Source organism: Xenopus laevis, chromosome 8S (genome assembly GCF_017654675.1).
Source record: "Xenopus laevis strain J_2021 chromosome 8S, Xenopus_laevis_v10.1, whole genome shotgun sequence".
NCBI lineage: Eukaryota > Metazoa > Chordata > Amphibia > Anura > Pipidae > Xenopus > Xenopus laevis.
Window position 1 is genome coordinate 35,331,614 of NC_054386.1, and position 18,317 is coordinate 35,349,930.

The window sequence follows — 18,317 nt, forward strand, 5'->3', positions numbered from 1 at the left end:
GGCAGCTGCCAACCCTGCAGCACAGCTTCACGTATAGAGGAGCAGAACTGACCTGGGGCATCTGTTCGGTGTGGTTGGAGATGGGGCCTTATGATTAAACTATGAGTTATGATTGTCTGGAAGAGAGTTGGCTTCTGCTATATTGTTTCATGGGACAGAACCTGCAGTGCAGAAAGGGACAAACCAATGCTGCTTTCAACAGCAATTATATTTTCTTGCAAGGAATGCAAAGACGTTGCAGCATGCAGTTCATAGAGCTTGATGCCCCTCTTGGACCAGTACCATCAATAAATGAAATTGTTTTAAAGTAATAAAAATATAATGCAGTGTTGCCCTGCACTAGTAAAACTGCTGTGTTTGCTTCAGAAACAATACTATAGTTTATAATTATAAATAAGCTGCTGTGTAGCAATGGGACAGTCATTCAAGGAGAAAAGGCTCAAGTTACACAGCAGATAGCAGATAATCTCTGTAGAACACAATGTTATCTGTTATCCACTATTTATCCTGTGCAATATAGCCATTTTTCAATTTTCACCATTGCTACTCCAAAGCTTGTTTCTATGAACTATTGTAGTGTCTCTGATGCAAACAGATCAGTTTTACCAGTGCAGGACAACATAATATTTTCATTACTTTAAAACACTTTCATTTTTTGGTGTTACTGTTTCTTTAACATAATTAGCACAAGTTGTGTGAAACACAGATGTATCACACGCACTTACTTATTTACTGTCCACTATTTAATTAGCAGGGTAACCACAACATTCCGCTGTGCATTGGGAGCATGTCTGGCTCTCCCTGCACAAAGCAATATTCCATGGGCCTTGCTGTTTATTTATACATTTAATGACTTAGAGGGCAGAATAAAGGCTTGTTTGTAATTAGTCCTTACAACATCACAGGGAATATGGTTTTTAGATCACTCAAATGGAAACGTGTTAAGCCAGACCCAGCCTCTACCGTTTGCTTCATTGCATGGGAAAATGTCTACTTTGTTCAAGCTCTGCCACAGAAAGTCCCTGACAACTGGCCAAGTGAAAACGACACGATCATACAACAGGTATAGTACAGCAAGCTTTACATAGAGAAATTAATAAAGCCCCATTAAACTACAGAAGAATTCTAAGCAAGCATAACCTTGGATTATTAGTATGAAGGCATAAGACTGCTGTGCTGCTTGACAGTCTAAAATACTGTGGCAAAAGATTCTCCTGGGGTGGCCCCTTTTCTGATCAATGGATGGAGCTTGGTGCAAGCAAAGTACACTATTGTGGATGTAGGGTATTTAATGGGCATATGCCACACTGTGCGCTTTCAAGAGGGCAGCAAATGATACAAGAAATTGAAAGGTAAATGGAAGTCGAATGCAAAAGGCTCAGGGGTGTTGGACATTGGAAGCCTCACATCATCCCAATGCGATAAAACAAATTGGACTTGCCTTTCTATTTAATAAGTATGGAAGATATTCCATGTATTATTTCTTAAACTGACAAATGCTAAGCGTACAGTTTGTGTGCAAAGAACATTACTTTTCTGAATGTTATATTTATAAAAGTTTATTGTGTGCCGAAAACATCTTTTTACTGTAGATTTGTATTTTTACTTATGGATGGGAGTAGAGGCTTCCATATTGTTTTATATAGCCAGTGCAGCATAACGTTAGTAATACACATGGTATTTTCTTTTAAGTGAAGAAAATGGTGATCTGCTTCTGCCAACCCTGTTTTGTGTGCACACTGAAAGGCGTGGAAATGTCTCTTTAGGGCAGAGAAACATGCGAAGATTCGCCCGGTGACAAATCGCCTCTTCTTTGGGCAAATAATCTCCCCGAACTGTCTTCCCGTCGGCTAGAATCGAAATCGCTGTCAGGTTGGCACTCGGAGCGCTTCATTTTCCGAAGTCAACCGAAGGTTCCTTGTGAGGCAACTTTGAACGACTTCAGAAAACGAATCGCTCCGAGTGCCAGATTCTAGCAGGCAGGAAGGCAGTTCAGGGAGATTAGTCTCCCGAAAAAGAGGCAATTTGTCACCGGACGACTAAATTTCCCCCGAATTTTTGCGTGTGTCTCTGCCCTTAGAGTGCACATTGGCCAATTTTCAGAGAAAAAGAATAGTTTAGTGGTCCAGTGCCAAAATACATCCCTTGTGCATGCTGATGGTTCAATATCTTGCCTGCAAGCTCACACACAAGACAGGACTGACAGAAGCAGATCACCATTTTCTTAGTTGCCATATGTACATATGCTATATTAATGGCCTATGGTGATAGCTTACAGTGTGCAGAGAACATTACTTCTCTGTATATTTGTATTTATTTGCACATGGGAGGCAGCTGCCATAGTTTCCCCTATTCCCTTACTGAGTCATTGGAAGAGAAATGTAGCAAAGGAGTATCCAGGTTTGATATTTCAAAATTGATTTGTTAATGTAGGACTCCCTGTCATCACTAGAAGGGTACAGTAAAAATAGACTTAACATTTCCTCAAACTTAGAGCTAATACTCACACGTTCTCCATCAGCGCCAGGCAGCCCGAATAAACCAGGGGGGCCAATGTAGCCCTGCAAGGAATAGAAAAGAGAAGAAGATGTCAGCGCTGGTTCTGCACCCCATTCTGCCCATTTTCTGAGGTGATGGTAGAACCACGTCTCCTCCAGCGCTGGTCTACGGCTCTCCGTGATGAAATAAACCTTGAGGCAAGTGTATATGCCCATGGACTGCATGGTGCTGGCTTCCACGATGTAGTCCAAGGGCACATACCCTCACACCAGGGAGGCATTCTATGCAGATGGGAGCCAAGCCGGTGTCTGCAACTTTTAAGCACAGGGAATCTGCTGTAACAAAGGTTGGTTAATGGATAATAGACAGACACAGGCATGAAAGACAGTTAGATTCACTCCTGACTCGAAAAAAAAAAGGAAAACAATCTTCTACAAGTTTATAAGAATGTGCCAAAAAATGTCTGTGGGTGGCAGGGACAGTAAAAATTAATTTCATTATTTAGCCACAGCTCTATCTTTATCCCTTATTTGGAAGCTAAATGATTGGTTGGTTCTGTGATATTTACAATGTGCCCCCCACCTGCACTTTATACATCACCTGGACAGCTGTCTTTTATACACATCAGAACTGTGCTACTTGAAAACATATTTAGCAGAGGACACATTATACTTTATAATTTGGTAGGGATGCAGTTCCTAGGAATCCAGTATTTGGTTTCGGTTTGGCCTTTTTCAGCATGATTCGGCCAAACAGAATTCTTAAAATCATGTGACACAAACAAGGAAACAGATCTATATGTCATGCACCCCGCATGTTGTTTTTTTACTCTTCATTGTTCTAATTTGCATATGAAAATTACAGTTTGGATTCTGTTTGGAATTCGGTCAAATCCTTCATGAAATATTAGAATAGCAGAATAGTACAAGTGTGGCCAACAATAACAATCCAGTCCAAAACAGGACTAAAAGGTATTCTGCAAAACGGGAAGTGGTTTGTGCATAGGATCATTACTTCTGCAGTTCAGAAACAACAATATTCAGTGTCCTCCCTGCTTATTTGACTTGTGCATGTTTATGCTTTAGTTTTACCCTACAATTACAAATTTACCAACATTCACATTAAGATCAAAGTGCTTGAGTAGAAAGCCTGTTAACCACTTGCTACCAGTGGTGCTCGCAATGAGCTTAGCAGTTAGCTGTAGTACACATTTTATACACAACTATCGCTCAAATACCACAATATTACAATGTGGCTGTATATAATGGCAAATTCCTTTGCATACAAAGTGTTAACAAAGACAAAATTGGTTGGAAAATAAGATTAGCCATTTCCATTTCCCTATAGCATTTGTGACTTTGGCAAGTTGGAAAGGAAGGTCTTTCAGAAGGTAACACTAGATCATTTTTTCTAATAAAGCCTGATATTTGCCTCTGCCCCTTTAACCTTCTGGGATACAAGAGACACTATGTCTGCAGTGCCAACCTAAACCTGCAATGAGACTCTGTAGTACTTTTCAGTCCTTTTAGAGGAGCCAGCACACCCTGGGACACTGAAGGAATAGAACAGAAATATCCCATTTGCATATGGCTTCAAGATGTGCACTTGGTTTTGATGTTCAAGTCATGTAAACTGTTTCTCAACTGGCAGCACTGGGTTTTGTGATCCCTGCCTGCAATTAGCGCAGTTCTGTTTACTGGGTGCGTGGAATTAATGAACTTCTTTAACACAAGGAAGTGCTGTGCCTCTACTTTACTTGTTATGGGTCTGTTAACATTATGTTTGCCATTGGTCCCTGAAGTACCTTTATGATATGGTGTGCTGCCATCAGTGAGTTGCTATTGTTATCAATTACAAGTCACTAACGAGCCCAGTTAATGACTGCACAGCGCATACATGCACAGGATTCGGTAAAAGCAGCAGGGAACAGGTTTCATCTGGTTTCAGAGCCGCCATTGTCGGAAAATGTGTTTCTAATGTAGATAAATACTCTGAATAATTCCTTGCCGTCTCAGCATAATAAAATGCCCCAAGATCACTCTTTAATGCCCTAGGTCAGACCCTGACTGTTCTTTCTATGGCTAATAATTAAACAGTGACACTAACCCGGTTTCCCTTGGGCCCAGCAACTCCTATTGGTCCAGGCAAGCCCTAAAAATAAGACAGAAAAGGAAAAGAATACAGATTCAGAGCTGTCACAATGAAATAAAATAGGGGAAGGAATATCCAACCTGCGTCCCACTGGCAGCTGTAGTTCAGCTGGAAGGCTACAGGTTAGACACCCCTGGATATTTATATATATATATATATATATATAGGTGATGCAAGGATCAGCACACTCATTTGTAGAAAAGCAAAGTGTATTTTATTTCAACACAGCATTGTGTGTTGAAATAAAATACACTTTGCTTTTCTACAAATGAGTGTGCTGATCCTTGCATCACCTGTATCATTAATTTGATCCTGCACCTCAAACTCATACAAGTATCGAGTGCTGATACCCACAGGACGCATATATATATATATATATATATATATATATATATATATATATATATATATATATATATATATATATATATATATATATATATATATATATACTCACACAATTATATAGCAACACAATAAGACACTGCAACCAAAAACTCCATTCTGGGGACTACACAATAGAAGGAAACTGGTAGGATATTAAAATGATCTTAAAATTGTATTTCCTGTATATCTCCACCAGCACCTCTGTAACTTTATGTAGTTAGAGAATCCCTTGCTAGGTTCTGTGATAAATGAAGTGGTGTATTATTCCGCACACAAACACCCCATACAGCTACCAGTTTGAGAGGGACATGGTTCCCCACTTTGAGTTGGCCTGTATCTAGTCACATCTGCCTCAATGTTCTACTGTCCTAATTCTGAAGACTCTGTATGTGCCATATGCCTTAGGATTCAGCTAATAGGGTAAGATACAAGAATAAAATTATGGGAGGAAAAAACAATTGTTATATAGAAGCAAGACTTAATATGCAAAAAGGCCAGGAAGGCCCTGCGGAATGTTGCTATACACATTCTTGTTGCATTTGATGAAAACAAAGGGAATATTGTAATGGATGTGTAATAATTTTTGTTGTTGTTTTTGCCATACTTCCCCAACCTAAACTTGTTTCCCAACTGTACTTTTGGTCATGCTGGAAAAAAACAGTCAGGTGATATCTGTCATTGACTCACAGCAGTGTGTCAGTTTGCAGCTGTCAAAAATTGTTGGGTTGAGGAACAAATCGATTATGAAATATATTAATAAAAGGTATAGAAAAAGATTAAACATCCACTACAGTTAAGATTTTTTTATAATCTATAATCGACAATTTTTCTGCAACCCTACACGATTTACACTTTTTGTGTGTGATCTGTAATACAGCTTAAACGTTTGGTTTGCAACAGACTACATTGCAGAAAAGTCTTTGGAAATACAAAGTTAAGGTATAAAGAGAGTCCCAGGTCTCAGTTACACACATATGTATCTACCTGCACACCAGACCCCTGAATTAAAGTAACCTGCTCACAGCATGGTAAGATTTACTGCACCTGCCTGCCAGGATAACCTTTGGCCCCTGCACTTCCTTCGGGTCCTCGTACACCCTGCAAGAGAGAAGGGATAAAGATGAAACCTGCATGAGAACCACACAAAGCTCTGTTTGTTTTTGGTACAGAGAAACCTCGATTTTAAGTACCCTGATTGAATGCATTTCAATTGGTACATTTCCCTCATTTTAAGTAATGTTTTCCCTGATTTTACATCAAAATGTTGTCCTGATGTTCCTGTGAATGGTGAATGCTAATTAGTCTGCCCCTTATACAGTTCTGCACCAATCACTTATTGCTTTAGGTTGTATAGGTGACTGACAGAGAGGCCTTGCACATGCCCCCCCCCCAATAGTGTAACATTTACGCTGCAATGCTTATTATTATGAATACAGTAAATATTGTATCTCAAAGTAAAACTGACTCCTGAAGAAAAAGTTACTTTAACACATTTCCCTGATTTTACATTTTCCCGGATTTTACATCGTTTTTTCCTGGTCCCCTGAAAAATGTAAAATTGGGGTTCAACTGTATATGCTACAATTACATTATACTCAGGAGTTGTATGTCAGTAATGAATAAAGACTATTGGCCTATTACTGTTATAATTGTGACAATGATATTAGTGTAGAGAGTTATTAAACAACCTTGTGTGTGGAAAGTTGTAAGTTCTCAAGTGTACAAACACCTTTTTAAAATGGGTTTCCTGTAGAATTTAGAACAGAGCCCAGTTTGCAGTATTCAGCCTTCCCGTACCTACTTGGCACAGCAAGGTGGGCCCCTTTAAGAACTGTAGGCTAAAACATTTATCTCCAATGTACAGAGCTGTTTGACTTGAGTTCCTTCTGCCAAGAAGCTTAAAGAGTCAATGGCCTCTGTTAAAACAACCCCACTATTCATCTCTTTCCCTGTGCAGCTGGACATATCCAAACATGGGGTGGAGGACAAGAACAGGAGCTCTTCAGTGTGAATGGTAATCTCTGACGGGGGACTGTCTGCATTCGCAACAAAGTGATCCCTGCCGATCACATTAAAATACCTACATTTTTGGTGGAGATTTCAGCATATTATTTGTACTAAAGGATTCTTTTCGTGCTGCAGCCATTAGCGCCACCATACACAGTGCTGTTCCTCTCTTTTTTATATAGAGACATACAAGGAGCTACTTGGCAGCAAGGAAATTGTTCAAGGTAAAAAAAGAAATTACAATATATACAGATCTTACTAAGCAGGATTAAAATAACATTAATATACAGACATAAGCTATCGGGGGACATGTGTAGAAATGGGGAAGACCCATCTTGCAGGGGAGAAAAAGCTATAAAAGTCTGTAGTCTGTACCTGTTCCACTGGCAGCAAATGGGTTAACAAAGTGCAGTCAAACATAATTTCCTATTAGAGGAGTTAATCATGTTTAGTTCAGAAATGAATGTGTCATCTGTAGTCTCTAGGGAGTTCCAGTAATACTTACCGGTTCACCAGGATGTCCTTGAGGTCCTGGGTAGCCTTTTAGTCCCTAAAAAGATACACAATGTCACACACATTCAGTGGATCAAAAAATAGGGAGTAGAACGGTGGTGTTTATTTCTTTACATGTTTGCAGCAGTGATATACCTCAATGTAGTTCAAGTGGAAGTCAAATACAACACACAAAATGGACATGTTGAATGACCAGGTTAAAGAGAAATGATTTATTTACATTTAAAAGTTTTTTGAACAAACCATAAATTACTAAACCATGTATCTCCACCTAGGAAACCACAAAGTGTAATAATAAAACAGTACCTTGTAGTACTTGATCCAAACTAAGATATAATTAAACCTTATTTGAAACAAAACCAACCGATTGGGTTTATTTATTGTTTAAATGATTTTCTAGTAGACTTAAGGTATGAAGATCCAAATTATAGAAAGATCAATTATCCGGAAAGCCCCAGGCCCCCAAGCATTCTGTATAACAGGTCCCATGCCTGTAATACACAATAAACCCAGTGTGTCATATCTGTTTTGGTTGCAAAGAAAATAAAACAGTTTATGCCACCGAGAGGGGGATTCCATCGGAAGATGAAGGGGAGACAGAGGAATGAAAGAGCTTTCACCAAGTACAGGGATGAAAAGGAAACAGAGGAATGCATGCAAATGGATTAAGGATCAGTAAGCACAACACATAAATAATGACACATGATGGGAATGGAATGGTTTTTCGGACAGAGAGAAGGGAGTCTATCAATCTAATTATAGAAATTATAAAATGACAGACAGGTGTCAGTGAATGAATGTTAGATATAAGAATGAATACTGTATGAGAGCTGTAAGTAGAAGAGTAACTGAATGTCTGCAGGTGCTGGCAGGGTCAGACTGGGGGGTCCAGGGCCCACCGGGGCTGCTGTCACAGGGCCCCCCTCCTGAACTCCAGCTTGCCGCCTCCACGAATGAGCAAAAGAAGTGCATGTGCACACAAAAGACGCAACGCGCATGCGAGCACAAAAGACCCCTCGTGTCCCAGAATTAAGTTTTTTTTCTGGGGAGCAGGTCTGGGCCGACCCTGGGTGCTGGCTAGCGAATGAATTATCAGCACCATCAGCTGAATGAAAGAATGCAATGAATGGGGCCAAATCTGCTGTTTTCTTCTTGAATGAAGAAAGTAATAAAGGCATACTGGGCAAGGTAACTGAATGGTAGTCATCAATAAGTGGATTGTTGACTGCTATAATTAAGGAGCATGAATAATTAGGGAGCAAGATACATGAATAGTAAGCATCCTCCGGGTCACTAAATAAATGAAGAACATAGTCTATAGCATTAACAGATGCTAAATGACTTCTCAAATGAATAAATCACCTTGAACAAAGTTCAGAGCAGATGCTGGATAGCAGCACCCATGGAGGTTAAACAGTGTGAATGACAGCTATTACCAAAGGTTACAAATGAGGGTCAGTGAATACATTACATTTCCAGATGATGAATGATAGCCATCACTCCAGCTACTGTACAACGTGCTTTAGAGGAAGAATCCCTCTGTGATACAGTGATCATTGCAGCATTAAAGTCTGAAAGAGGTTGCCCACTGTGTATATGTTGGTACCTAAACTGACCATGCTTGGGCAAGGACTTATGTTTTTGAGAGAAAGAGACAAGACCATCATCTATAACATCTTGCAGCAAGAATTAGACCAATATGAGACTGCCAGCTGACAATTTTTTGCATGGACAAAGGAATGGCAGAATGGGAAGGGATGCTACTTTGTTGAGGAATGGACTGATAAAATCCAACAAATGACACTTGTAAGACTAAGTGGCATTTTCAAGGGAAGAGACTGAGAAGACCCAAACTCCATATGAATGGAATGATATTGAAATGCTAATACATTGAAGAAAGGCATGGTGTGCCCTTTTTGTTTGCCCACACTACAGGATTTTCTGCAGGATCTCTGCAGCATTGCAGGGTATGTAACAGAGATGTCCGGCTTTTTTTGGGCTGAGTGCCCACATTTGCACAAACAAATGCTGCCTCTCATAACATTACAAATACATGAAACCATGATGTCACTCCTCCACAGATGCAGGAAACCCAAAATAATAAATATTAATTTACCTTCAAATTTTTTTCCCTACTGGTCATTAATCTGGGCACCCTTTCCATGGCTTCTGGTTGCCCTTGGGGAACCAGCCCAACAATTTAAGAACCCATGGTATAGAGCATTGGCCCCCAGTTGCTTAGGTAACTAATTTCATGGCACAATGTCAGAACATTATGCTTCTTCAGGGAAATAAAGGAATGAAAATATAAATCAGCAACAGCGTACACAAGGCAGGCAAAAGTCACCTGCAGCCTAACTCTGAATGGAACAAATCGAGGTTCTGAAGTCAGAAACAAATGTTAATAAAATAATATAAAATTATTTCATCTTCACAACAAATGCCCCTGTTTAATTGTATGCTAGTATCACTTTTTTTACAGGTCTGTTTGCTTCCATAACCTGCCCAGCATAGAAGGCCAAACACATGCCAAAAGGCCAGTTGGTTGTTTTAATCAATTAACGTTATGAACTTGTCAGAGTCCGTCTGTCTGTGTTTGGTCACTATTATAAGAATAGAAGTAAGGAACCAGCCTAGCCTGGTTAGAATGCTTACTTGTCCCCCTAGATACTCCTGAAAGTCCAGCTTGAAAATCAGTTAGCGTGAATTTTGGAGGCAAAGACTTTATTTGTTGTTCTATTCTATTCATATTATATGACTGAATGGCTGATACAGTGATTTTATATACATGTGTAGTCTTGTAATAAGCTAAGGGGGTGGGTTTAACTTAATTGTTGTCCGACTCAAATAAATACATTTTCCTGTTACATTTTACTTTTACCTTTATGAGGCCTGCTTCTAAGGGAGTTGAAAAATGTACCAGAAGCTATTACCGTGGCCCTGTAAGGGTCAAAGACTCTTTAGGAAGAATCATTATTGCACGGCTAATACACTTTACTGCACAGGAGTTGGCATCAGTCCACTATGTCTCTGGTTTGCAGGTTTCTACATAATCAAGCCAACGACCAATGTTTCAAGATGATAACTTATATCAGCGCTTGGCATCCTACTGTTTATATGGAGATATTTATATACATTTTATGTATTTTAGTTTTAAATTTGCTTTAAGTTTAGTTTGCATGTGTGAAATGCATTGAGTTATCATGCTGCACATGGGTCTTTTGCAACGTGCAGAGTAAATGTATGTTATTATAAAAGCATTACCGTTATAAACGTTTACACATAAATGTGGCTTTTCTGCTTCTCTGCTGTGAACTGACATATGTTTATACTTTAGTATTTACACTAAAATACTAATGTTTCATTTTCTCATTTTTCCCCTCATTAATTACTACAAGGTGACAGAATGGAAAAACTTGGGACTAATCCATGGCCATTGAGTTCTGTTTCTCGTAAAGCTGAATGTGCATTGGGAAGAACTTTTATCCTGTGCCACTTTTTAGTGGCTTTTGCGTATTTATTTTTTTACAAAGCATTCAGGTTAGCAAGTGAAACATGTCTTCACACATTTACATTTACAGCATAAAAGGCAAAGCTGTCTGTCCTGTTGTCCAGTTTGTATATGGACAAGGCACAAAGTCCCAATGGCTCAAGTTCCCAGAAAGACAAGAGGATTCTATGTGTTGGTCTGTTAGTAAGTGCCCACAATTCACTGGAAATTGGATCAAAATAATTTTTTTCTTAATTTGATGTCAGACATCAGGCAGCAAAAACACAAGAGAATTTTATACAGAAAGTTGCCTATTCTAATTATATCAATGGCTGGGGGCCCCAACTTGTAAGCCATTTAAAGTGAAATTTGAATGTCTAATTTATCTCCACGTGGAAGCCAGGAGTGAAAGCTAATTAGGGCGAAATTTGGGACAAAAACTTCTTTGCTTCCTTAGAAAATATTTTCAGGAGTTTGGCTGAGACAGGAATAGTTTCACATGTACTACCTTGTTACGAGCTAAGGGGGATTCCTAACCAAAGCAGGGCCTCAACAGGTGGCTAGAAATTAAGTAAGCCAAAAAACTGTCTCTGCCTACATTAAAAAGGAAATTGTCCTAGGTATTATAGTTATTATTATTGGTGATGTGTTGGTCAAAGACTATAACCTGCACCTGACCCTGCTTCCTGGAAATCCATAAGTGACATAATGCAAGGGAGGCCACTGATGTCACAAACAGGGAGAGTTTCTTGGAAAGTAACAACCAGGCAAAAAATCCTTGGCATTAATTGCAAACAAAGGCCCAAATAGTAAATATTGACTCTTTATGGCATCCCACAATAGCTCATTTCACATTTGCCAGAATCTACAGACTGCCAGTCCAGGCTTGCCCTTCAGCTGCTTGGGAATCTCATCATTGTGGCTTAGAGTGAATCTTTACCCAATCTAATAAAGGATTGCTAGGAAATTAGACAATGAAATCCAATTGGCTTGGAGTTAACATTCTATTTACCTTGCGGCCTAGCGGCCCAGGAACTCCAGTTAGGCCAGGCAAACCAGAATCTCCCTGTAAGAACAACATCCTGTGAGCAAATGGTTAACAAAAAATATACAACTCTGTGCACTGCAATGACATACCCCATGTGAGTGAGATCCTTACTTTATAGTGCTTGCATATCCGACAAGTTAAATCAGATTATTAAAGCAGAACTATAGCCTGAAAACATAACATGGTAGAACTATAGCCTGAAAACATAACATGGTTTTATCCTCTAAAGAATTTTGGATATCTAATCCATTTAGCTAGGTGGGATTAATATACTATTGAGCTGGTAATAATTAAATGAACCAGAGTATTGCTCTGAGTAACAATATCCTTACCATGAAGCTTCCTCTTTTGCTGAACAGGAAATTTACAGTACATAGGAATTAGCGCCCTGAAACCACTGCTAAGTACATTACTGAAGACCTTGTTTTAATAACTATGTCGTAAAGTGAACAAACAAATGCTATGCTTAATATGAAAGCTAAAGAACACAATAAAAACACAATAAAGAACACAATAAAAACAAAAAAGGAAAATATAAAGAGAAAAGACACATCATTGTTCACTAAATACAGCCCTCAGCTGTGTACAGTTTACTTGTCCTTGGCCTTACACATTCGTGCAGGTGGTGACCCCTGAGTTACAGTTGCTTATTATTAGCTGGCCTTACATTTCTCAACAGACCTTTTGTATAGGGCTAATGTACCAGCCTTGAATATTGCCAGCCTGCCAAATATTTACAGGGGGTTAAAATCATAAAGATACTTGCAAGAGATTACATAGTACAGAAATGCTTGTCAATGATAAGAAGCAACAGAGAAAAAATACCTTTAATCCATTTATTGCTTTTCCTGGTGAAAGTCCAGGATCACCCTTTTGGCCCTAAAAGAAAAAGTGTATATATATAAACATATATATATACAGAATTTAAATAGACCAATTATGAGTTTTTCCCTTTTGAGAAATACTGGTATCCAAGCATACCAAATTATACTGGATAAACATGGCTACCTTCTTCACTTTGAACCAATCATGCAGGTGCCTCAGCACATTCACTGGGTAGGTGTCAGAACGGATGCAGGAATTTTGATATTGATATCCTTTGGGATATTGCAACGCATCAGTGTCAGTAAATGTTTTGTCAGATGCACCAAGTTTATTATTATTTATTATTTTTTAAATTGGTCACATTTCAAACTTTCCATACAGGATAAGGCAACATACCAAACCCTAATTTTCATAACCAAGTTTGAGTAAAATTTAAAAAATGACTTTATCAGGGTAAAAAACATTATTGTGTTCAGTTGTGCAATATGTGATTCCATCAAATCAAACCCTAAACATTCAGCCGACTGGGTACTGCAAAAAGTGCTGGTATTTAGACAGATCCTAGCTTTGGTGCAGTTGTAACATACAATACTTAATGGTTGCACTGGACTTGTTTATGTGTTATCACATAAACAATATGCCAATATGCTGAAGGCTGTAAGTGAAATAAAAAATCTTCTCAGCATATACACATCAAGAAAGGCTGTTCCTTTGCCCTTCTGGTTGTGTTTAGCTATTTTCAATTCACTTTCCTGCATATAGCCATGTATGTCTTGTGTCTTGTTCTTTGCTGTCATACACATAATGACCTTTATTTTGTAGTCTGGTCATGGACAACACCCCATCAGCAATGCCTGTGAACCTTCCTCTCTTGATATTTTCCTTTCCTGCTTAGTGTTCTGGCCAGCTTCTTGTTCTCTTCTATGGCAATCTCCATACTTAGCATGCATGCTTTATCTTCCACTATTCTTTATGTTGCCTCATCCTGAATTGGCTTTGTCTTCCTAGTATGTGGCCTCCATGCTAAATCAGATTCAATTGTCTACTGCTGGCTCTGACCTTTGATGTGAGTCTCTGGTGATTATTCTTATAGTAATTATCTCCTTGCAAAGCAAAATTCATTTTAATTTGCGTCAAGGCTATTTAAGAGACAAAGTGCCTTTTACTTGAAAATCTAAGTTGGCCGAAGTAGAAAGACAGACTAAATGACTTGCTCCAGGTAACATGAACTGCTGAGCCAAAGATGCAACTGTTGGATAAAGTCTAACAAATAAATCTACTGCTTGTGTCTTGCTGATGCCCAATTAACTGTTATTTAAAAACATGCATCCTATCCCCTGGAGTGCTGCCTAACTGATGATGAGGCCAGCTGATATGAAGATTCCATCAACAACATGAAGAAGATCTAATAGAGCTATAAAACAGCAGAAATTTGGCACAAAGATCAATTGCAAAGCCGTTGTTGTTATTATGAATTCCAGCATTAGTAAAAAACATGACTTTTTGCACAGACAGATAACATCATCTTTCCTAAACTCTGAAGCCCACATCAATGGGAGAGAAGAGTCTAGAAAGTCTGCTCTCACGAGACTGTTGCATAAGAAAAGACTTATCAGGAACATAACCGTGTACCGGCTCTCAGTTACTGCCCTTGATATTCCAAATAAATCTGGCATGGCAGGGTTCCCCAAACACAGAAATGACATTATAATTTTGCTCTGTTTTATATTTCCATGACAAGTTAGTCACTGGAGAGCACACATATTTAGGCAGAACTAACATGCACTTTCAATAAATGCCAAACTGAATCAGAAATTTTTGAACATGTTTACATTTGGGTGTTAGAATTTTTGTGCCCTCCTTCCATGAAATGATTTCTATTCTCCAATATGCCCTTATTCTGCAATTACACACACTTCTCATGGAGCTGATTTTCCAGCATCTGTTGAGCAAATCCAAAAGCATTTCTGCACTCCTATACTGCCGGCAAAAGAGCCTTGTGGGAAAATAAAAATGCATGACAGATCGCCAGAATTAGCATTACACACTGGGTCTAGCAAAACAACAGGAGTCTTTTTTTTTATTTTAATGAAAGCCAAAAAAATCACTGTAGATGAGAAGCTGAAATAACTTTTCCCTGTAAATCAGTAACTAACCCTTTCGTTCCTGGCCATGCTGCAGGACACTATGAAACTTATTGCATGTCCAAACCCTGGGGGAGGGGGGATCCTGGGGAAAAGAGGCCAAACGATAAAGAAAGCAGTTATTTTAGCACCAGGTTTGCTTCTCATAAACCTCCTAGTAATTGTTAATTAACTATTCCTGGAGGTGTGTGAGCAGCAGGGGGCTGACATATAATCCAACACAGATGCATCTGTATCTGTGAATGAGACTGCCAAGCTTGGCCCAGATAACCTCATATCACTGTAGCTATCACAGTACTACAGGATAGCACCAGCCAGACCTGTCCTATATTTAACCCTCAATAGCTGTGATTTTGATTACATACTCCCACCACTTCTGAATGTTCTTGAGTAAGAATATTCAGAAAGAGCCGAAATGTACGGCAATAATCCATAAAGCCTTATGGGATTCATTGTTGGCTGTTTATATTCTCTGCTAGTTTTGCTGAAACAAAATAGCAGAAGCCAATTGATTAACAGACCTGATTTCCGCTACATTGTTTCAAGAAAGAATCTATTCTATTATTGTTGCATGGGCCAGCCTGAGACCCTGGGGTCTGTAATGTAAGGGCCCACACAACACGGGCTGCAAAGTCAGTGCTCCCTAGTCCTCTGGCCTCCTACAGTCTTTTAATTACTGCACCTACTTGTGCCTGCCCCAACCTGTGCCTTCCGAAAATAGCTTGTGTATATAAGTGGAGAGGGTCAGGTTGGGTAAAGGTTAGGAGAGGGCGGGTTAGGGCCAGATGCAGGTCAACTAATTGTCGACTAGTGCATCAATACAGTTTATGGCATATATAAAACCTTTCCCTTTAACACAGGTGTGTTGAATTGTACCTGTCCTTGCAGATAGAGAGTTAGGCGGGGAAACGCTCCCCCATTTTTTAATTTTTGCAAAGACATAAGTGATAAGCAAACACACACACACACATTTATGCATTTATATAAAATTATTGTGCTAAAGAAAGGCTTATTTCTGTATGGCCTGCAATGCAAAGACTTACCTTTGGGCCGGGCATACCAGGTGGGCCAGGATTTCCATGAGGGCCAGTAGGACCCTTAAATACAAACACAAAAAAATAATACAATTATTATTGAACTAGCTCACACTTATGTTACAGTACTGTTTTCAAATGTCACATGGTGATGTCAGTAGTTATATATTAGGATCAAATTACAGTGTTGAATTCTGGGTTCAAATACTTACCAACCCATATTTGTCTGGTCGATGGCCGCTCTTTTGGCAGCCTGATTTTGCAAAAGCCGTCATACAAAAAGCTGATATTGGTACAGCTAATAAAGATGCACAATTTGAATTTGTCAGTTATTGAACAAATTCATACTGGCTGCAAGGCCTACTAGTCAGTTAAATAAATCATTAATTTAAAGGTTACGCTGCATTTGCCACTCACTGCATAGGTCCCAAATTATAGTCGACAAGCAAAAAAAAAAAGAGAAGAAATGAAGCCCAGTTGGATTGTCTGGATATATTTATCTGCACACACAATATTTTCTTATTTATGATGCAAATGACATGATGAGAATACTCTTGTGAGTTCTAGTTCTACCCCCACTGAACAGGATATCTGCAGTTGAGCCGGGGGGGAATAAAAAATGCTTGACTGGAGGAAATGTGCCAAATTCTGTCCTGATCCAGGACTCATGCTGCCAAAAATTATGAGCAGAGACAAGTTTTAGCTCTGAATGGATCAACAATGAGGTATGATATAAACATGTTTGAAGGAGATATAATGCACAGTTCTAGTTTGTGCAATTTGTGTATTCACACCACTTAATCATATATTTCTATATAATCAAGCGGAACTTAGTATATATATAGCATGACATTTTATGTAGGCATTGGTTATTACAGTGTAGAAGTGCCTAGAGGGTAGGTGTCACAGAGGGAAGAATTGCCCAGGGGACAGATTTGCAGCAGGATTGGACATTCTGCTTCAATTCTGAACCTACTGCAGTCTGCCCATTCCCCATACCCTACAACCAATGCTGTACAGAAACATCCAGTTTTAAAATCAGCTTTTATACAAATCTCTATTACACTTGTGGCAGACAAGATGCTACTAGGAAGAGAGAGGAGGTGAGGAAAGCATGGACTGTCTGTTCCCACTCGCTATATATAATGTATTTGGGGTACCAGTACAAATTGCATCTTTCCGTACATAATGTACTTCAGTTGCCAGTACCTACTGTCGCTTACTGTATATAATGTGTTTGGGGTGCCAGTACCACTGCCTCTCACTGTCTACTCTACAGTATAAACCCCATTTTACATTTTCCAGGGAAACAGAAAAAAAACATCCGGGAAAAATGTAAAATCAGGGAAATGCATTATGAATTATATATTGGTGGGACCAAAAATAATTAGGGAAAACTTAAAATAAGGGGGTGTAAGGTTTCATTGTATAATGTGTTTTGGGTACCTGCTGACTCTCACTGTATATTTATGTATTTTGGCTTCGAGTAGACTCTGCCTCTCATTGTATATAATGTGTTTTGGGTGCCAGAACTCGCTGCATCCCTCTGTATATCATGTACATAAGGTGCCAGAACCCATTGTCTATCATTGTATTCTGTGTGTTTTAGGTGCCAGTACCTGCTGTCTCTCACTATGTATAGTTTGTTTTGGGTGCCAGCACCCACTGCCTCTCATTATATATAATGTGTTTTTGGTGCCAGGATATCAGGATTGTCTTGAACTTCAAGTGGAGTAAGGAAGACACAAATAGTCTAACTAGGCAGACAGGTTGATGATTTGTACAGAAAAGCACAACAGGGTTCAGATGTGAAGACAGAGATGGCAGAAGCTTGCTGGGTGTTGAAGACACATTAAAGAGGTTAGTGTCAGGGTAGCAAGATAGATGTATATAATGGAATTTACACAAGATCACAGCTGATACACAATGAGGGAGAGATACAGAGGTAAAAGAAAGGACTGAGGGTCACGTATGGAGAGCACAACAGGATACATTTTATCCATTTTCAACTTGGATACATGGCTCTATGATTTTGGCTGGGTATCTGTATTATTATACCAACCTTTCCACATGCAACTGCCACGTCCCCTTTCACAATTTCTATGCTGAAGATTAACAAGAACGCTGTATATTATAGGATCATGTGAATATATTATGTTTTAAATAGACTTTTACAGTATTTTATTAAATAGTTGAACTTCAACAGGTATTGCTTGGAA

The 18,317-nt window shown here is 39.0% G+C and overlaps 1 protein-coding gene across 2 annotated transcripts in view; it reads right to left on the reverse strand.

Moving 5' to 3' along the window:
- Positions 1-18,317, reverse strand: part of col27a1.S (collagen, type XXVII, alpha 1 S homeolog) — a 162,274-nt gene that overhangs the window by 101,500 nt on the left and 42,457 nt on the right. For both annotated transcript variants that reach the window (XM_018232747.2, XM_018232746.2), the window contains exons 5-11: positions 16,108-16,161; positions 12,921-12,974; positions 12,060-12,113; positions 7,550-7,594; positions 6,082-6,135; positions 4,606-4,650; positions 2,508-2,561 (exon numbers count right to left, since the gene is read on the reverse strand). In XM_018232747.2, the coding sequence (XP_018088236.1) occupies positions 2,508-2,561; positions 4,606-4,650; positions 6,082-6,135; positions 7,550-7,594; positions 12,060-12,113; positions 12,921-12,974; positions 16,108-16,161 (360 nt within the window). The remainder of the gene's footprint in view (positions 1-2,507; positions 2,562-4,605; positions 4,651-6,081; positions 6,136-7,549; positions 7,595-12,059; positions 12,114-12,920; positions 12,975-16,107; positions 16,162-18,317) is intronic.